Source organism: Lampris incognitus, chromosome 3, assembly GCF_029633865.1.
Source record: "Lampris incognitus isolate fLamInc1 chromosome 3, fLamInc1.hap2, whole genome shotgun sequence".
Taxonomy (NCBI): Eukaryota; Metazoa; Chordata; class Actinopteri; order Lampriformes; family Lampridae; genus Lampris; species Lampris incognitus.
This window is the reverse complement of record NC_079213.1, coordinates 85,194,303-85,216,403: the sequence shown is the minus strand read 5'-3', so window position 1 is coordinate 85,216,403 and position 22,101 is coordinate 85,194,303. Positions and strand designations below refer to the sequence as shown.

At 43.9% G+C, this 22,101-nt stretch overlaps 1 protein-coding gene across 1 annotated transcript in view; it reads right to left on the bottom strand.

Moving 5' to 3' along the window:
- Positions 1 to 22,101, bottom strand: part of slc5a5 (solute carrier family 5 member 5) — a 62,325-nt gene that overhangs the window by 22,860 nt on the left and 17,364 nt on the right. Inside the window, exons 8-13 of the mRNA XM_056276842.1 lie at positions 13,454 to 13,542; positions 11,802 to 11,914; positions 11,246 to 11,316; positions 9,223 to 9,309; positions 8,191 to 8,390; positions 7,710 to 7,807 (exon numbers count right to left, since the gene is read on the bottom strand). Of these exons, the coding sequence (XP_056132817.1) occupies positions 7,710 to 7,807; positions 8,191 to 8,390; positions 9,223 to 9,309; positions 11,246 to 11,316; positions 11,802 to 11,914; positions 13,454 to 13,542 (658 nt within the window). The remainder of the gene's footprint in view (positions 1 to 7,709; positions 7,808 to 8,190; positions 8,391 to 9,222; positions 9,310 to 11,245; positions 11,317 to 11,801; positions 11,915 to 13,453; positions 13,543 to 22,101) is intronic.

The window sequence follows — 22,101 nt, the reverse complement described above, 5'->3', positions numbered from 1 at the left end:
AGCCAGTATGAGTGGCACCTGCGTACTGGTTGGCCTGTGATTAGGTGCACCTGTGCTGGGGACTATTTGACTGGGGGCTTTGCAGACATTCCGGATCGAGACTTGGAAAAGCTTCACGTTGGTCTGCGGAGGCCCGTGTCCCCTGAACCCTCATCGGCCTACTCTGTGAGAGAACGTTTTGCTGAGTTTTAGTGTTTTACGTTTATTCGAGTTAGCTTTATTGCCTGCCCTGTTTGGCAGTGTTTTTTATGTCATTGTGTTTTTGCCGAAGCCCAGTCAAGTGACTTCGTACTTTACGAATTGCTTCTGCCTCTTCTCTGCAATTGGGTCCAAATACTCAGCGTTACAGCAAGACTCGACCAGACATGGACCCAGCAGAGTTGGAGCAGTTGCACATCGCCATTACCGCCCAAGATGCAACTCTGGGCGAAGAGCACACCAAGCTGGAGGCGAGCGTCCGCTCCGTCTCCAGGTCTGTTGGCGCGATCCACACCATGTTTCAGCAGCGGATTGCTCCCAGCTGCAGCAGGTCCAGGCTCAACAGCAGCAGATGATGGCTGCCATCACCAGCCTCACCACTGCTCTCCAGCAGCTACAGCCTACCCAGACAGCGCCACGTGTCAGCAACGCCCACCCCGACCAGTATGGACCCATCAGAGGGGTCGGCGTACCGGAGACAACGTAGGCCGAGCCTGGTGTCTGGGGTGATTGGCCTCCAGCGAGGGAGGGGGGGGGTGTTCGGTTGGATAACCAGCAGCCTACCTCCCGGTCTGCTGACCCTGAACCCGTTAACCGCCATCCTGCCTACCGCCCAGTAAACCGCCGATCGAGGGGTGGTGCCGAGCCGGCTCCAGCCCAGGACACATTCTGGGGAACCTGTCTGGCCTGGGGAGGTCCCCGGAGTCTCCGCCAGTCCCATGTTCCTCGGCAGCCGGCCGACGTCCTGTCCGACTACCAGTCGCCGGCCGACTCCGTCTACTAGGTTCTCGTTCGGCCAGCCACTCCCGCCGACCAGTTGGGCTTGGCTGCCCAGCGTCCCTGGGGCACCTCGGGTTCAGCTTGCCCTGTGGCTGCCACGCTGCCTCCGAGGTCCATCGCCCTCGGGGCGCCTCCGAAGTCTGGTTGCCCCGCGGCCCTCCAGCCACGGCGGTACTATCCGCATCTGCCCGTCTGCTGGAGATGCTCTGCATCCTGGCCGCCCACCTGAGATCCCTGGGCCCCTCTGTCCATCCTGCTGGGTCCTTTGGTTTTGGGACGCCTGGAATCCGTTCCTGGGAGGGGGTACTGACACGATCACTGGCCAGAGGATCAGCAGCCAACGGGTGACATTTCCCTAACAGCCTGCAATCAGCCAGTAGGAGTGGCACCGGCCTGTGATTGGGTGCACCTGTGCTGGGGATTATTTGACTGGGGGCTTTGCAGACATTCCGGGTCGAGTCTTGGAAAAGCTTCACGTTGGTCTGCAGAAGCCCGTGTCTCCTGAACTCTCCTGTGTTTTTCTGCGTTTTTGTTTATTCGAGTTAGCTTCATTGCCTGCCCTGTTTGGCAGTTTTTTTTTGTCTGTGTGGTTTTGCTGAAGCCCAGTAAAGTGACTTCGTACTTTACGAGTTGCTTCTGCCTCTTCTCTGCAATTGGGTGCAAACACACTGCGTTACAAGGGTGTTCAATAATGTAGTAATCAGTAAGTTTAATGTGGAAACATTTGTGCATGTTGTGAACTGGAGGGATACATGTTGAAAAAACTAGAAAAAAAATTTTCCACAGAAAAGCGTGTGAATGCCAAGCTGTGTGAAAGCATTGCTGAAAATGGATAAATGGGGAAAGTCACTAGCCTACCTGGAAACTGAATTGTGAAATGGCTGTTTTAAAGGTATAAAAAAACTGAATGTGTTTAATACATAAATAGTTTGATTGTTGAATGGTTTCTGTAATTTAAAGTATAAAGAAGTGGTGCAAAGATTTCAAAGTGCTCCCAGTCCCATTACAAACACACATACAAGGCTATAACAAAACTTGCAAGCATTTGCAGCAATGGTTTATGTATGGAAAAGGTTTGAATAGTCTGAAATATGTGACCCCCGCTGGTAAGAGTCCCCAAGTAGGCCTAGGTCATTGAACTGCAAGACCTGAACATTGTTCTAAAAGAAGAAAAAAGAGGTACAGTACATCAGAAGAAATTGTCTTTTTGTTATGAGAGGAGGGGTAGCGAGGAAGGGTAGGAAGGTTGTAGGATAGCAGGGAGGTTGTAGGTAGGAAGCAAGGTAATAAGGTTGTACATCCAAAGGAGTTGAATCAAGTGCAACTGAATTTGGTATATATCTGTGAAGACGTTTCGCTTCTCATCCAAGAGGCTTCCTCAGTTCGTGCATTTCTGACTAGACCAAGCTAGTCTGACTGGCTGGTGATGAGACTCAGAATTTATCCTCTAGGAGCCGTTGTCAGAGCTATTGATATGCGTGGCTCTCCTGTGCTCCGATGTCCAGCTGGGCCCGTCACCATCGGAGCTATTGATTTGCATTTGTTTAGCAGCGACGGTCGTTGGGGGGGGGGGGTTAGTTTCGACTTCGGTGGTCATGAGAGTCGTTGGAGTCATTAGTGACCGACTGTTCTTGGAGGCTAGGCTTGAGTCTCCTGGGTAGAGATGAAAGGACGGCATTGTAAGTGGGAGATAGGTGGTGTCGCAGACCACCTCCTCTGTTGAGGGATGGTTTTCCAGTTTCGCATAGATGGCTTCCTTCACCCCTCTTTCAAACCATCTATCTTCTCTGTCCAAAATGTGTACGTTGCTGTCCTCGAAGGAGTGTGTCTTCTCCTTTAGGTGTAGATAGACTGAGTCTTGTCCTGAGGAATTTGGCCTTCTGTGTTGGGCCATCCGTTTGTGTAGTGGTTGTTTGGTTTCTCCTATGTCCTCATTGCATTGTACAGCATACACCAGATTGCTTTTCCGGGTGTGTGGTACACGGTCTTGATGAACCAGTCTTTGTCGGAGTGTGTTGCTAGGTTTGAAGTATACCGGGATGCGGTGTTTGTTGAAAATTCTCCTGAGTTTCTCGGAGACCCCAGAAACCTACGGGATGAATGTGCTATTCCTTCTGTTCCTTTTCTCCTCGTAGTTCACCCGGTTGGTCTTTTTGGAACGTGTTGCAGTTTTCACAAAGGTCCAACTGGGATAGCCGCAGGTTTTTAAAGCTCCCCTCAGGTGTTTGTGTTCTTCCCGTTGGGCCTGAGTGCTGCTGGGCACATTGTCAGCTCTGTGTTGCAGAGTTCTGATGATGCCCAGTTTATGTTCCAGCGGGTGGTGTGAGTCAAAAAGTAGATATTGGTCTGTGTGTGTAGGTTTCCTGTAAACCCCAATGTGGAGGCTCCTGTCTTCCCCAATGTGGACATCACAGTCCAAGAAGGGCAAACTGTTGTTGTTTACATCTTCCCTTGTGAACTTGATGTTCTTGTCCACTGAGTTGATGTGTTTGGTAAACGCTTGCACCTCTTGTGTTTGGATTTTGACCCATGCGTCGTCCACATATCTGAACCAGTGGCTCGGAGGTGTTCCTCTGAAGGAGTTCACGGCCCTGTGTTCTACCGCGTCCATAAGTTGGCCACAATGGGCGATACTGGTGAAACCATTGCACAGCCGTGTTTCTGTCTGTAAAACTGGCCCCTGAATTGGAAATATGTAGTGTTCAGGCAAAGGTCCAGTAGTTGGCAAATCTGGTCTGGGCTGAGGTTAGTCCTATTGTGGAGGGTGTCGTCCCGTAGCAAACGTTGCCACAGTTTCCAAAGCCTCCATGGTTGGCATGCAGGTGAATAATGAGGTCATGTCGTAGGACAACATGTTTTCATCCGGTTCCAGTTTCACGCCTTGGACCTTGTCCATGAAGTCAATGGCGTTTTGGATATGGTGAGGTGTTTCGCCCACTAAAGGGGTCAAGATGTTGGCTATATGTTTGGCAATGCTGTACGTGACCAAGTTTATGCTGCTGACGATGGGCCTGAGGGGGGTTCCATCTTTACGGATCTTAGGGAGTCCATATATACATGGAATGTTATCTTATTGTATTGTATCGGTATTGTATCCGATCAATGGTTCCTCCTTTCTGTAGAAGAAGGTTCTGTAGAAGAAGGATGGTAGGAGGGTTGTAGGAAGATTGTAGGAAGGCAGGAAGGTTGTGGGTATAGGAAGGTTGTAGGAAGGAAGGAAGGTAGGTAGGAAGGTTGAAGAGGGAGGAAGAGCAGTTAAGAAGTGGCTGAAGCTGATCAAATCTACCAGGTGTTGACAACAATTAGGCTGGCAGTTGAGTTTCAAATTGATATGTGATGTCACAATAGGACTGAACATTCTAACAGGCAAAGTGTATGGCAGAATTGCTAAACTTTAGAGCTGAATTGTTCAAAAACTATACAAAAAATTTAAAATCTAAATAGGATTCTGAAAGAGCTGAATGTCCTGAACTGTTTAAGCTTTAAATGGGGTTTCTAGCTCAAAAAATGAAGGAGATCCAGTTCAAAGGTGATGAGGGTTTCAACCTTTCCCCCTGGACTTCCATTGTTTTGAAAAAGCTTAATATGTCTAAAAGTATAAAAGACTTCAAAAAACCGACATGTGAGCCTTAATGGGCTTAAAGAGATGAACATTTTGATACGTGAATGGTTTCAGTGGCTAAAAGTATGACGGAGTAAAAGAGGTGGAAAAGTTGCAAAAGTCCCCAATTGACTCCCATTCAAAAAAGGGCTGAAAAAAGTTGAATATTTCAAAAAGTTCAAAAGGTATGAAAAATCTGAAAGGGAAGCACTAATGTCCTTAATGAACTGAACATTTTGATAGCTGAATGGTTTCAGTAGCTAAAAGTATGAAGGAGCTACAAAGTGTCAAAAAATGGGCGGAAGAAAAAAAAAAAGAACTGCAAAGCAATAGTGTGAATGCCCAGCATTCACATTAAGATGTTGGAGAGGTAGGTTTGACACTGGAGTGAATTGGGGTGGCTGGCAAAGTGAACAGATGTAACGTTAATTTATTAAATTGTTTTAAGCCGTGCAAGGTTTGCTGTCAAGCTAAGAAGGAATGCAGCCCATTATGAAAAGAGGAAAGCTGAGGCGTGGAATATTTCTGAGTATAATGGAAAGATGTGTTGGGGAAGAAGATTTTGGATTTATAGAGGGGAGCCCTTTTGTTGTGATTGGGGAAGGACGGAGGGTAATATTGGATTTTAAGTTTCAAAAGTATACTGTGGTATGTGTTTTGTTCGAGTTGGGAGGGGGGGGGGTCTGCAGGAAGGAAGCCATGCCAAGGCCTAGTTACTTCACTATTTTCTGTTTTGTTGACCTGTGTTGTAATCTTTCGATTCTGTGGAGTTAAATGGGTTTGTGAAACGTTTTATTTCCCCATTTTTTTCCTTCTTTTCTATAGAATGAAAGGGAAAAAAAGCGGTCGACAGTTCCCACCCCTTGTAAAAATGTCATCCTCGGACCAAAGCTAACACAGGCAATCTAATGTATAACTATATGGGAACACTGTTATAAGGTAATATTGATAAATTACATGTCTGACAGATGCATTGCCACATCGCTCTCACGTTTCAACCTTTCCCTGTCCTTTTTTTTTGTTTTTTTTGGACCCCCCCCCCAATTATATCCAGCCAATTATCCTACTCTTCTGACCCATCCTGGTCTCTGCTCCACCCCCTCTAGTGATCGGGGGAGGGCTGCAGACTACCACATGTCTCCTCCAATTCATGTGGAGTCGCCAGACATTTTTCACCTGGCAGGGGTTTCATCAGGGGGACGTAGCGTGTGGGGATCACACTATTCGTTCTCCCTAAACAGGCGTCCCGACCGACCAGAGGAGGCGCTAGTGCAACGACCAGGACACATGCCCACATCCGGCTTCCCACCCGCAGACATGGCCAATTGTGTCTGTAGGGATGCCCGACCGAGCTGGAGGTAACACGGATTCGAACGGCCGAGCCCCATGTTGGTGGGCAATGGAATAGACCGCTACGCTACCCGGACACGTTTTTCCTGTCTTGAGTAGGAACATGTTTGTCCCTGCACCAGTGTTCGTCCTACCCGGTCAAAATTTTCAACAGCAGTATATAGAGAAAGTCTCCAAACATCACAAAGATGCCAGTTAATATTATGCTAGCTTACGTTATGGTCCTGATGGATAAAATTCATTAATGGAGAAAAATCTGATTCCTGCTTTAAACATTTAAAATATTTCAGACCTTCAATTTTGTCACTCAACGTTAACAATCATGTCCAGTCTCAAGTCAGTTTAAAAGAGCAAGAAATGTGGTCCGTCAAGCTATCTCTATGTAATTCAAATGTCTGATTAAAAACCTCTTATTGGTTGACTATTTGAGTTTTTGAGGTTGAAAGCTTCATCGATGAGTTCTTGAAAATCATGTGTATATCTCCATTGTCGGAGTGACGTATCTACCAATGTGTTAGTTTGATCTCTAACCACCAGCATACATGATTTGGGACTCCTAATGCAGAGGAGGCAATATTACAGATTTGCCTAAGAAGCGGCTGTAGAGAGAGCAAGGTATGTTGGAGCTAGTGCCAGTGAGCTGTACGTGCAGTTAAATAACCTCTCCACGTATTCCTATCTCCTCCAGTTTATGGTGGAAAAGCAGCCTGTGGAGAAATGTCTGTACACCAGTGAGCATGGCGGGGGGGGGGGGGATTCTAACGTTGGTTTGTGGTGTTTGCCAATTTGTGTGATGTCAAAACTTTTTGAATAAGTACACCACTACAATATCATTCCTTATTTGGACTCTAAGCAGCATTGCAGTGTTGTTGGTTGGACTTTCAGTGAGCTTTTCATGTTCAGTCATTGTTTATTTCAATCATCAAAAAGGCCCAGCAGAGGATGTACTCTCTCCGCCAGCTCCAGAAATTCAACCTGCCTCAGGAATTGCTGATTCAGTTCTGCGCTGCAATAATCCAGTCTGTCCTCTGCACATCCATCACTGTCTGGTTTGGATCAGCCACCAAACAGGATAGGGACAGACTACAACGGACAGTCAGGACTGCAGAGAAAATCATTGGTGTCAACCTGCCCTCCATTCAGGACTTATACACCTCCAGACTCAGGAAACGGGCAGGCAACATCACTGCAGACCCATCACAACCTGTTCCAACTACTCCCCTCTGGTAGGTGCTACAGAGCACTGTAGCCCAAAACTACTAGTTATAAAAACAGTTTCTTTCCGCAGGCTGTCATTCAAATGAACGCTTAACACCGTCAAATAAATCCAACCATTTTGTATATATACATTGTATTTAATACTGGTATGCTCTGTCATGTCCATCTACCTCAGGCATGTATGCAAGTAACCTGCAAACATCTATTCAGCGTCTCTGACATTTTCTGCACCATCGCACTTTATCACCTCTTATTTCAACTGTATGTCAATCCTTGTGTATATATCTGACCATTGTTGTGTTGAACATTATTGACATATTGTAGTGTTATTTCATGTTAAGTACACCAAGAGAGCCACGAAACTGGAGTCAAATTCCATGTGCAAACCTACATGGTCAATAAACATGACTGATTTTGTTTTATATCCCATTGGAAAATGTTTTGTAAAAAGTACTACATCACTAAAGATGATGAATTTAATGGTGTTTATTATCATGAGATTAAAACACCAAAAAATGTCAATTACCCCTCAGACTCATCTCTTTCAGAGGCGTCGTCTTACCTGTCACATAGCTCACCAGCAGGCCGACCAGTACAACCGAACTGGTCGCTACAGCTCCAAAGTAGAGGTAGGACATGGAATACAAGTTCTGCAGAACCCTGTTTTGGGGAAATGAGAAGCGTTAAAAATGTGGCCAACCACATTTGTCTTTTGTCAACCACGTTGTCTCTTATGAAAAGGAGAGTTTGACCTTTTATCTTTTTGTTAGTTCAATGCCTGGATTTTACTTTTGATCTAATATGCTCACTCTGGTTATAACTCCTTGACATCCATGTTACTGGCTGCCTGTTATGTCGGCCATTTGAACTTATTTTAGCCATACTGTCAATGCATACTGGTCACATTTTTATTTTTTACTCTATATGATCATCAATCAACCACTACACAAATGAATTAAATGAAACTAAACCAAAGCAAAACAAATGGGCGAAACAAGGACATTTGCGGGCCAGTCAATAAAAGCCTTGTTGAACATGCACACCCGTGGTGATTTGGATGAGGATTTGCAACGATGATGGGTCCGTCAGCACCCATGCTTATGACCGTGATGTTAGTGGGTCCACATTTCCCGGCCGGAATGGGCAGGACCCCCATGGTTTCCTGACTGGGTGGGTAGAGCGTCGAGCCAATGGCCAGCCATAGGGAGATGCAGAAACCCACTGATACTCCAGAGAATACCCCCTATCAGACAAGAGGGAAAAGACTACAGAATTTCTAAAATCAACGATAATTATATCACAAAACCAAACAATCGATTCTGATATGTGTGGAGAGTTTTGATATAAAAATGAGATACTGGCCATATAAAACAGTTTCTCCTGCCATTACAAAGTGACTGACTGTCAGTATGAAGGTAAAACAAGTTTTCTGTATTTTTTTTGTGTTTTTTTTGTTTTTGTAGTTGACACTAAACTTACATCTGTGTTGGATGAAATGATGACTCTCGGTGAGTAGATTTGAGAGAAAACAAATACTGTCATCTTGGAAATGTCTTTTACAGGGCGTCCAGGTAGCGCAGTGGTCTATTCCGTTGCCTACCAAGACGGGGATCGGTGGTTTGAATCCCCATGTTATCTCCAGCTTGGTTGGGTGTCCCTACAGACACAATTGGCCGTGTCTGCGGGTGGGAAGCCGGATGTGGGTATGTGTCCTGGGTGCTGCACTAGCGCCTCCTCTGGTCGGTCGGGGCGCCTGTTCGAGGGGGAGAGGGAACTGGGGGGAATAGCGTGATCCTCCTATGTGAGAAACTCCTCACTGTTGGGTGAAAAGAAGCGGCTGGCGACTCCACATGTATCGGAGGAGGCATGTGGTAGTCTGCAGCCCTCCTCGGATTGGAAGAGGGGGTGGAGCAGCGACCGGGATGGCTCAGAAAATCGGGTAATTAGCCAAGTACAATTAGGCAGAAAAAGCCAAAAAAAAAAAGAAAAAAAAAAAAGAAATGTCTTTTTGCATTACTCTGGACAAAAGCATCCTATCGGAATGATCTCTGAAAAATAGAAATCCTGACACTCACCGGTCTGTTGGTAACTGGGAAAAACATCCCCAAGATGAATACACCCAATAATGGACCGCTGACCACTCCCATGATGGTGAATGATCCCTTAAGAGTGGGAAAAAGACATGTCAGAAGTCAGCAAATCATTCTTTATGCTTCATTTCCACCATCAAACTGTATGTCATGGAAAATCTCACTTTGAGCCATTGCACATTTGGCCTAAAGTGATGACTGAGTTTTACTCTGTTTTTTTCCTACAAGCCGCAGTGCCTGGTGCATCCCAAAACCCACCAGACCTGTTATTATAACTAGATAACTACGTTTTCATTTTTTCAATAGAATAAGATAGCAACACAACCCTGACCCTAAATAAATAAATACCCAAACCCTGGCTGCAGTATGTGTCAATAGGCTGTACAGACTCCTGTATAGGTGACTGCAGATTTACAAATCTAGGTGGCAAAAAACAAGATGAGTGACTTTTCCCCCCAAAATGTTTAAGCAATGAATTCAGCTTAGAGCTGTGCAGATGGTTCTTTACCAAATACACCTGAAAATTAGCTATCCACCAAAATGGCTTGAAGAGCATCAAGTTATGTTCTAACAGCACCTGAAATCTACCACCATTTCTCTGGTGGTTTGTGGCTTATTCATATTCTGGAAAGACACACTTTAGGTAGATTCTGAGCTATACTTAACAGAATCAATAATCCTGCACACTCAAGAGTTCCCTCAACACTTTACTTCATTGTTACCAGTAGTATTTTTGACCAAAGAAAGCAGATGTGAAATAGGGGAAGTGCGCATGTGGGTCTTCTTCTGGATCGCCACCTTGTCGTGGTGGGGAAGCTTGCATGTACTAATGATCCCAAGAGCTATGCCGTCTGGAGCTTTGCTTCTGGTAGGGTCACCCAAGGCAGACAGGTCAAGAGGGAGTTTTCAGACGAAGCATGATCCAACAAAGACCTCAACGGTGGAACTGGTGGAAGATGTCTTCAGGTCACAATGCCAGTGAAGGTGGATGAAGGCTGCAACGGAGGGTCGTCCCCGATCGTCTTGGTTCTCCATGCCATTGGACTATGGCCACCCCCTGCCAAGGACTGTGTGGTGGGTGCAGGCGCATCAGCTTCTCCACATAAAAAGCTGTCATGCGCAAGTGTCCTTCCGCAAGGATCAACCCATAACATTCTGGGTCAAAGCTCTCTCAGGAAGAGATGATGATGGCAGGACAGTGAAGTCTGGCAGCCCCTAGCCCCTGGAATACAAGCGGTGGGTGTACCATCACCCAGCACCAACTTCGCTGGCTTGGCCACGTCATCGGGATGCCGAAGGAGAGCTTACCATGTAAAGTGTTGTATGGCCAGCTACATCTTGGCAGCCGCTTGGCAGGGGTCCAGAAAAACGGTACAAAGACCAACTGAAGACCATCATAAGAAAGTGCAGCCTGAACCTGAGCCAGCTGGAGGACACTGCTGCCCAACGCTCCATTTGGCGGCAGCTCTGTCAACAAGGGGTGCAAAAGCTCGAGGAGGACTGAGGTGATCGACGGACCAGGAGACGTCTGAAGAGACCTGAAGCCAGTACCACACCTACACCCCCAGTCAGTGCTCTCACCTGTTCTGTCTGTGGCAAACAGTGTGGATCGCGGATTGGGCTTTACAGCCATAAGAAGACTCACAAGTACCAGAGGCAGGATTATCATCGTTGGACACGACGGACAACCTTGAAGGAAAAGAGGAGTGTGTGTGTGTGTGTGTGTGTGTGTGTGTGTGTGTGTGTGTGTGTGTGTGTGTGTGTGTGTGTGTGTGTGTGATTATAGTATGTGAGTTTCTGGGCATTTTTCAGCATTCGGGTGGGTGAGTATGTACATATGCATGTGTTTATGTGCATGTGTGTGTTTCCATGCAAGTATAAAACTAGATTGAAAAAGGCTTAGATAAAACTTAAAGGGTTGTATTAAATGGAAATGTGCAAAGTGTGAAACCATTGTAGTTCAACCTGCAACACATCAAACAGGAGCACTGAAACATGGTCAACATACCTGCAGGACACCCCAATCTAGCAGGGAGGAAAGAGCAGCTACAGTGATGCAACCAATCCCATAGAGGAATGCTGTGGGGAAAACAGAACACAGCAGGAATGGAATGTGGATGTGTAAAGTTAAATAGCAATGAAACGCATAACTCATTCATAAAAGTTTAACGAGATGAAGTCAATAACCGAAGCAAGAACAAAAATATAATGTAGTAGCCTATACATGAAAACATTTTAACAAGTGAATTAATGTACCACTGTCTTAAAATGGGATTTTTTTTTCTGCAGCTGGCTGAAATAATCCCTCTTGTTTCCAATGCAAGTGGACTGATCTCAAGAAATTTCACAAAAAAATTACACAATCCACATCAGGTTCTAACACAGAATCTTCCTTATTTCAAATTATCATCAGTGAAAACAATCTGCAGTTGACACATATGAGATTTTTTCATAATGCTCACACATTTAAGGCTTTTTAAAAAGAAAACAGTGACTTTATATTCTGATAGAAGATTAGGTAACTTTATAATGTAAATGTTTCCTTAAAACCTGTGTTGACGTACACAGTCCTTTGGAAATAAGAATCAGCTTCTTCTGGGACATGTTCTTCAAATGAGGCTTCAGCAGGTCCTCCATAGTGACTGCTGCCATGGCATTGATGCTCGTGGAGGCCGTGCTGTGAAACATTTGGTCAGGTGATCATTTTAAGGTGACCATTGAACTTTAACTTCAACTAAAGCTCATATTTAGGATGGTCTTGAGGCGGGACACTGACAAGATGTAGAAGGAGACTGGTTCCGTTTCTGGCATGCCCCCCCCCCCCCACACACACACACACGATAGTGTAGTCTAGCAATGCTTTACATCCAGCACAGCTGCTACAAACCTTATTCAACGTCAATCTTCTGAAGCACGACATTGCACTTTGTCCTGTCTGAAATTCATACTGGTATATACAAGCCTCTGTGTGTGTGTGTGTGTGTGTGTGTGTGTGTGTGTGTGTGTGTGTGTGTGTGTGTGTGTGTGTGTGTGTGTGTGTGTGTGTGTGTGTGTGTGTGTATTTGCAAATGTACAGAGAAGACAAGGTCACATGGAGACTGATGAGATGATTTCTGAACTTCACATGCATTTTACAACAGTAAGTTAACCAACCGGATGACCTATGGTACTCTAAATACAGTGTCGGACAGCACCAATACAATGAGTCGACCTATGTATAGAATATTTGTTATGATTTCATCCCATTTCATTTAGTCCCTACAGGTTAACATGACTCAGGTACAATAGGCTACTGAGGGGAGTGGGGTGGGGATGGAGCGTTGGCCCTTACTCTCAGGGCCGGTCCAGCTGGACAAAGAGAAACATCTGTACATTTTTTTTTAATATTTTGGATATATGTTGCTCAAAATGTGCTGGGAAGACGAGTGTCTAGGCTGAATATGACACTGACTAGACAGTGTAGAACGGGAGCTTGATTTCCTGCATACAGGGCCAAAAGCCCTGCTTAATTTGCACCAGCACCCCTTGGTTTGTTACTACCTGCGTTCTTGCACCTATTATCATAGACCTCTTGTGGCAAGCGAAGGTAATATTCCAGAAAAAAAGTCAATTGCCGAGTTTTTCTTGCCATTTCCCTCCTTTTGAAACACCCACCTCTCTATGAGAACAGGTGATAAGCTGTATTGATGGCTAGCATGGCACTCAAAACATAATCATGACACACAGTTGTCAGTTTACTGCTTTTGTCAAAGTGAATGTAGAAACTGAAATCTAATGAGGGAAACGTAATAGCCTAAATTAATTTTTTTAATTGTTTGCGTGTGTGTGTGTGTGTGTGTGTGTGTGTGTGTGTGTGTGTGTGTGTGTGTGTGTGTGTGTGTATGAATATGTATAAAGTCGTTCATAAATGTTTAGGTAGTCCACTCTGGTTAATGAGTGACTTGTAGGTATGATGTGATTTGTCATGTACTGTATGCCAAGAATCTGGGCAATTGTGTTGCTCGGTTGTAAAGAGTTGATTGTGTTTGGAGACTACAGCAGGTTTACAATAAAAGATATGTAATTTGAGTCACCCTTTGGTATAACACAGTGGTTTGAAAATGTTAAAGACATTGCTATATCATGATGATACAATGGAGCTAGGTCACTGTGAGGTGCTTTGGGAAAAACGTAACAGTAGTTTGTGCTCCAAGGCAAAATTGAAAAATTGAAATACCTTAGTGTCCCACTGTAGGCACAAGCAAGGAAAAGACCTGGAAAGCCAGGGTGGTTTTTGAATATTTCCAGCACCAAGTATGGCATGTACTTCAAAAGACAAGAGAGAAAAATGTGAGTACAGAATGAGTTACGATGCTAATAAGTTACTTGTACACACACATGCACACAGGTGCATGTGCGCGCGCACACACAAACGCACACACATGTACACAGGTACACACACACACAAACCAACCTTTTCACTTTAATTATGTATACAGATAGTCCCCGGGTTACGAACGCCCAACTTAGGAACGCCCGTACTTACGAACCACCCCTGTAAAGCCTATTATTTTAAAAAAACGAGTTACACACAAAAGTTCGTACTAACGAATGGATGGACTACTTTGTGCAATGCTCAAAACACTGCATTTTAGCCAGTTCGTCGGCCTGAGGGAGAGCAATGCCACACTGTCCTCACCATTTTAAGACGAACCGCGTAAACATTGTGTGCATTGTGTTTTGAGTTAAAATGTTCATGTGTTTACCCTCGTAATCATGGCTTCAAAGCATAAATCTGATGCAAGTTAGGTGATGCATTGAAGAAAAGGAAAACGATCATGATTGTAACGGTCTTATTATTTTTTCGCTTACCCGGTGAGGCGGGGTGGTGCGCCCCAAGCGGGCTCGTTTTTGGCATCAAACAGCTGGCCTCCACTGGTCACGACCCGCTCCGGGGACAGTGGCAGTCTCTCTCTCTCTCAGTTATAAATACTGTACTGCAATTACATGTATCATTATTACTGCATTATTATAGCTATGATTTTTTTAGGTAAAATATATACTATATACTAAGACAAACATTTGACTAATTGACGCTAGATGTGAACTGTACATAACTGTTCTGACTTATATACAAATTCGACATAAGAACGGACTCAAAACAGAACTCGTTCGTAATCCTGGGACTTCCTGTATATATAATTTATTGTTTTTTTTTTTATAATTCTTTTTAAGAATAATGATTTTTGGTGTTTCCATTCAGCTTTTCTCTTTTGTGATTTCAGAATTGGCATAAAAATGAATTTATGGAAAATCAGCTACAGCACAAAAATACTTTTTAGGACCAAGTACAAATGCAGTTATATAATATATATACATATACATATATTGACATTCATGGGCAAGGGCAAGAACCCGGAACTGATGGAATGCTACTATAACAGCAGACCCTAGGAGAGCCAAAGCAAGGCAAGTTTATTTGTGTAGCACCTTATCATCGCAGAGGTGATAAGTGCTTTAAGGCAAAAGATAAGAAAAAAATGAATAAATAAAAGCATAAGATAAATAAAAGTACACATTTTTATAAAAGTATAGACAAGTTTAAAACTGAGTTAATAAAATAAATAAAAGTGTCATAAAATCTGATTAATTAAAAGTAACAACAATCGGAGCAGAATATATAAAAATAGCAAACTATAAACACACACACACACACACACACACACACACACACACACACACACACACACACACACACACACACACACACACACACACCAAGAACTTAGCCATAGGCTGTTTTGAAAAGTAAGGCTTTTAACCTGTTCCATCTACTTGGGGCGTAAATACAAAATGCAGCTTCCCCTGCTCTAGACCCAACATGAGGCATGGTTAAAAGACCACTGCCATTGGACCTGAGAGTTCTTGCTGGTTTGTAAGTAATTAGCATGTCTTTTATATAGTGTGGTTTAATGCCATTTAGCGCTTTGTATACAATTAACAGAATTTTAAAATCAATCCTAGTTTTGATGGGGAGCCAATGCAGAGAGCTAAGAACAGGTGTAATGTGTTCATACTTTTTAGTTCTGGTGAGAACACATGTTGCTGCATTTTGAAATAACTGTAGTTGGCGCACAACTGATTTTGGGAGGCCGGTGAATAGCCCATTACAGTAGTCTAGTCTACTTGTTATAAATGCATGGATTAATTTCTCACAGTCTGATCTTGATAGAAAGCCCCTTAGTTTTGAAATATTTTTAAGATAGTAGAAGGCTGAGCTTGTGAGATGATTGATGTGGCTCTTAAAATTTATATCACTGTCTATGATCACACCGAGATTTCTAGCTTTGCTTTTGCACTCCAGAGACAGAGAGCTGAGATGAGCTGCAATTCTTTGTATCTGAGTCTTTGCACTAGAAATAAGTATTTCTGTCTTGTCTTTGTTCAATTGTAAAAAGTTCTCTGACATCCATATATTAATATCATCAATACACTGAGTTAGGGAATGTATGGGATCCAGGCCATCAGGAGATAGGGATATGTACAGTTGTGAATCATCTGCATAATTATGGTAATTTATTTTGTGTTTCTGGTATTACATGTGCGAATGGGAGCATATAGAAAATGAATAGTATTGGTCCAAGAATCGAGCCTTGGGGAACCCCACACTTTATACCCACTTTGTCTGAGGAAAAGTCTCCAATAGACACTAGGTATGTTCTAAGCCAGTTGAGAACCGGGCCAGAGAGGCCGACCCATTTTGCTAATCTCTGTAAAATATCATAATCAACAGTGTCGAAGGCAGCACTGAGATCCAGGAGCATGAGAACAGAATTTTTTAGAATCCGTGTTCATATGCAGATCATTCACAACTTTGATAAGTGCTGTTTCTGTGCTATGCTGAGATAAAAAAAGATTGATAAATGGCTAGAAGGTTGTTTGATTTCAAATAGTTATTAACTTGAGAATAAACGGTTTTTTCAAGTATTTTGCTGAGGAATGGTATGTTGGAGATGGGCCTGTAGTTGGCAATAGCTGTCGCATCAAGGTTGCTCTTCTTTAGAAGTGGTTTAATGACAGCTGTCTTAAGTGCTGCAGGAAATATACCTGCCTGAAGAGAGCAGTTAATAATTTCGAAAACATAATATGCTAAACAACTAATTTAAAAAAAAAATGCGGTAGGAAGAGGATCCAAGCAGCAGATGGAGGACCTGAGCGGCCCAAAAATATTGTCTAGACTTAAGAGGGTCAAAGTGAGACATGGCAGCAGTGATATTTCTGGAGAACTGGAGGGTAGGTTCATTAATGGATCTTGAGGCACTAACGTTCTATCTAATGGCAATAATTTTATTATTGAAGAATGTAGCGAATTGCTCACATTTTTCAGTGGACAGCATCTCTGATTGGTTTGGAAATGGTGGATTAATAGCAGAGAAAAGCATTTTACTATTGTTGATATTTTCATTAATGATTTTACAGAAAAAAGACTGTCTGGCCTGTTTAATTTCTTTGCTGTACTTATTCAGTCTATCCTTGTAAATTTCATGGTGAACCTGAAATTTAGTCTTTCTCCACTGTCGTCCTGCCTGGCGACACTCTCTTAAACTGCCTAATAACAGCTCCATTTCTCCAGGGGGCTTTTTGTTTTCCTATGTTTTTAGTTTTACCAGGTGCAACGTTGTCAAAGATATTTTGTATTTTTGAGTTATAGTTGTTCACAAGATCCTCGATTTGTGATGCCATGAATGGCGATAACTCATTTACAGTTTTCTTAAAGGTTTCAATTGTATTATTGTCAAAGAAACTTTTTTTTAAAATTTGAGTGCTGTTCTGTTGTACAGGAAAAGCAGACACATCAAAAAATATGCAACAGTGATCTGAAATAGCAACATCCATAACACAGGGTACAATAATATTAAGCCCTTTTGATATGACTAAGTCCAGAGTATGCCCCTTATTGTGGGTGGGTTCAGAAACATGCTGAGTGAGAACAAATGCCTTCGGTAAGCTAAATATGTTTCTAGCATTGGGGTCTGTTTGATTGTTAACGTGAACATTAAAATCACCTGAGATGATGAAACAATCATAATCAGTGGAAACTCTAGACCAGCGGTCGGGAACCTATGGCTCGCGAGCCATATATGGCTCTTCCGGTGACGGCATATGGCTCCCAGACAATTTTGAGTTGAAAATTATTTTTTTTTTCAAAAAAATCAGTTTGGAACTGATTTTAAAATACTGGTGATATTTCTTAATAATACTGTGTCATTTTAAAGTAAACAGAAATTAGTTTTGAAGATAAATTTCACGGGTCACGGGTCACCCGTGGGTCGGGTCGGGAACCAATGGCTCGCGAGCATGTCCGGGTCATTGTAAAGGTGAAGAAATCAATTTTATCAGATAGCCAACTAGTTTATCCGCTTCAACCCTTGTAACGGAAAAGAAGGCGAAAAGAAAAAAAGACGATGATTACCGTGCATTCCAGGCTGCGTGGACAGAGGAATTTGCATTTGTGGAGAGAGCAGGATCTGCGGTATGTCTAATATGCAATGATAAAATTGCATCGATGAAACGGTCAAATATAAAGCGGCACTTCGATACGCACCATGCTTCATTTGCATGGAAATATCCAGCGGGGGACAGCAGGAAAAGGGCATGCGAGGAGCTACAGCGGAGAGTGCAGACGAGTCAGCAGCAACTACGTGTGTGGACCAAGCAAGGTGACGGGAATTCCGCTAGCTTTGCGGGGGCTTTGGCAATAGTAAGGAATGGAAAGTCATTCACAGATGGCGAGTATGCCAAAACATTCATGCTTGATGTGGCCAATGAACTGTTTGATGACTTCCCAAATAAAGACAAGATAATCAAACGAATAAAAGACATGCCCCTGTCAGCAAGAACTGTGCACGATCGTAGCATCATGATGGCAAATCAAGTCGAGGAAACACAAATTAAGGACATAAACGCCGGGACATACTTTTCTCTCGCGTTAGATGAGTCAACAGACGTTAGCCATCTATCTCAGTGCAGTATCATTGCCAGGTATGCTGCAGGTGACACACTGCGTGAGGAAAGCTTGGCTGTTTTGCCAATGAAAGGGACAACAAGAGGAGAGGATTTATTCATGTCTTTCATGGAGTTTGCTAAAGAAAAAAACTACCGATGGATAAACTTATTTCTGTCTGTACTGATGGTGCACCCTGTATGTTGGGGAAGAACAAAGGATTTGTAGCGCTTCTCCGTGAACATGAAAAGAGAGCCATCCTAAGTTTTCATTGCATCCTGCACCAGGAGGCGCTTTGCGCTCAGACGTGTGGCCAGGAGCTTGGCGAGGTGATGTCTCTGGTCATTCGAGTGGTCAACTTTATTGTTGCCCGAGCTTTAAATGATCGCCAGTTTAAAGCTCTGTTAGAAGAAGTTGGGAATCATTATCCCGGTCTGCTTTTACACAGCAATGTGCGTTGGTTGTCAAGGGGGAAGGTGCTCAGCCGTTTTGCAGCTTGCCTGAGTGAAATCCGGACTTTTCTTGAAATGAAAGGCGTCAAGCATCCTGAGCTAGACAACACTGACTGGCTCCTGCAGTTTCACTATCTCGTGGACATAACTGGCCATCTGAACCAGCTCAATGTGAAAATGCAAGGTATTGGAAATACAATCTCATCCCTTCAACAAGCAGTGTTTGCATTTGAAAGCAAGCTGGAAGTCTTTCTCAGGGACATTGAAACAGGTCGTCTTCTGCACTTTGAAAGACTGCAACAATTTAGAGATGCATGCTTAGCAAGTGACTCCACTCAACATCTGGATCTCCAGCAGCTAGCTGGCTTTACGTTCAATCTCCTGCAGTCATTCAAAGCACGTTTTGGAGAATTTCGTGCGCGCACTGGTCTTTTCAAGTTCATCACTCATCCACATGAGTGTGCAGTGGACAAAATCGACCTGACATGCATCCCCGGGGTCTCTATCGGAGACTTTGAGCTGGAAGCTGCTGACCTGAAGGCATCAGACATGTGGATGAGTAAGTTCAAGTCACTTAATGGAGAGTTGGAAAGTCTTGCGCGACAGCGAGCAGAGCTGGCGAGGGAACACAAGTGGACAGAAATTAAAAATCTTCAACCTGAAGACCAGCTGATTCTTAAAACTTGGAACGAGCTTCCTGTGACATACCACACAATGCAGCGTGTGAGTATTGCCGTATTGACCATGTTTGGCTCTACATATGCATGTGAACAGTCTTTCTCGCATATGAGGAACATTAAGACCAACCTACGCTCACGTTTAACTGATGGAAGCCTCAACGCCTGCATGAAGCTCAACCTCACCACGTATGAACCAGACTACAAGGCCATCAGCAAAACCATGCAGCACCAGAAGTCGCATTAAAAGTAAGACATATTTAATTTATTATACGTTAAAAATACTATATGGCTCTCAATGAAATATATTTAGAAATATTTGGCTTTTATGGCTCTCCCAGTCAAAAAGGTTCCCGACCCCTGCTCTAGACAGTAGCTCTAAAAATTAATCAAGAAAGCCATGTTTAGATTTTGGTGGCCCATAGACAGTAATTTTAGTAAAATTGTACCATTACAATGTATAGTAAAAGCAAGGTATTCAAAAGACGTGAATTCCCCAAGGGGGATTTCCTTGCAGCTATAGGAATCAGAGAAGACAGCAGCTATTCCACTGCCTCTTTTATCAGATCTGGTGGTATGGATGAATTTGAAGCCAGGAGGTGCAGTCTCAATGAGCGTGACTGCACCATTTCTATCCAGCCAGGTTTCGGTCGGTTGAAGTCCAGATTATAGGTATTTATAAGATCATTGACTAAAAATGACTTATTAGTTAGTGAGCTGACGTTTAATAAAGCCATTTTTATTGTCCGAGGTGCACGGCTTTGTGGCGGACTGAATTGAAGTCTGAACTGGTAATAAACTGTTTAGACCCCTCTATGTTACAAGGAGATTACGGTGTCTGAGTCTATGGTTTATTATTACAGGAATTAGTATGGCAAAATGACAGCCATTAGTATGATGGATCAGACTCACCAAAGGACTTGAATAGGTATGGTTTACTGCGGAAACAAAATTGAAAGTACTCTGCCCCTGTGGCCATCAATTAGTGATGGAACTGTCCGCACCTGTGTGCGGGTACCGAATGTTGATGTCCATATCATGGTCACTAGAGTTGGAGACAATGGAATAAAACACGTTTGCATCCAGCATTTGTGACCCTTCTTGATTTGGATGGAGTCCATCACGTTTAAAAAATAGAAGAGTTATCCCAGAACAGATTCGACTTGTGCTGAAAGGTGGGCAGCGACTCCGCTGTCGTCACATCAGTGGGGAGTTCATTCCACCACTGTGGGGCCAGGACAGAAAAAAGCCTTGACCGGATCAATCGGCAGCAGGGGCCTCTGAGCAATGGGGCAACCAGGCGTCCCGAGGCAGCAGAGCAAAGTGGTCGGACGGGGGTGTAGGGCTTGACCATGGCCTGGAGATAGGAAGGAGCTGTTCTTTTTACTGCCCTGGAGGCTAGCACCAGAGTCTTAAACTGGATGCGAGCAGCTACTGGAAGCCAGTGTAGGGACATGAGAAGGGGAGTTGTGTGGGAGAACTTAGGGCGGTTGAACACCAGACGAGCTGCAGTTTTCTGAACAAGCTCCAGAGGTCTGATGGCCAACACCGGGGCGCCAGCAAGGTGGGAGATGCCGTAGTCCAGCCAGGAGATGACCAGAGCCTGGATGAGCACCTGTGCCGTCTTGTCAGTGAGGAATGGACGAATCCCCCTGATGTTATTAAGGAGAAATCTACAGGAGCGAGCAACCAATGCAACGTTCGCAGCAAACAACAGTTGGTTGTCCAGGATCACACCCAGATTCCTCACAGTCCGAGTTGGCGTCACCACCGTGTTGTCAATGGTGATGTCCAGGTCTCGGTGCGGGCAACCTTTCCCCGGCAGGAACATCAGCTCTGTCTTGTCCAGATTGAGCTTAAGGTGGTGTGTCGCCATCCACTCCGAGATGTCAGTCAACAACAACCAGTTATCATCACAGGTGCCGACATCCAACGACAACTCTCAAGCATAAAGAGCTGGACTGCACCAGGCCCTGACATGAATCATGCCTACTGGCTGAAGAAGCTAAAAGCACTCCCTGAATGCCTGGCAACACAGATAAACCAGCTGCTAACATCAGGGTCTCACCGTGACTGGCTAACCCAGGGGAGAACAACACTGATCATGAAGGATACCCACAAGGGTATCCTTTATGACACCTTCTTGTGTCATCCTTCATGACACAAGCTTGTTTAGTGCCCAGTGCACTCATCAGCTGCCTGATGAGTGCACTGGGCACGAAACAAGCTTGTTCTGCCATTTAACAACTTTGAGCTAAAAATATATCTTTGCTCCTGAATTGTTGAGTACTTTTTTCTACATCAAAGGTTTCATTGCAACATCTTGTGGACATGTATGTATACACTACCGTTCAAAAGTTTGGGATCACCCAAACAATTTTGTGTTTTCCATGAAAAGTCACACTTATTCACCACCATATGTTGTGAAATGAATAGAAAATAGAGTCAAGACATTGACAAGGTTAGAAATAATGATTTGTATTTGAAATAAGATTTTTTTTACATCAAACTTTGCTTTCGTCAAAGAATCCTCCATTTGCAGCAATTACAGCATTGCAGACCTTTGGCATTCTAGCTGTTAATTTGTTGAGGTAATCTGGAGAAATTGCACCCCACGCTTCCAGAAGCAGCTCCCACAAGTTGGATTGGTTGGATGGGCACTTCTTTGAGCAGATTGAGTTTCTGGAGCATCACATTTGTGGGGTCAATTAAACGCTCAAAATGGCCAGAAAAAGAGAACTTTCATCTGAAA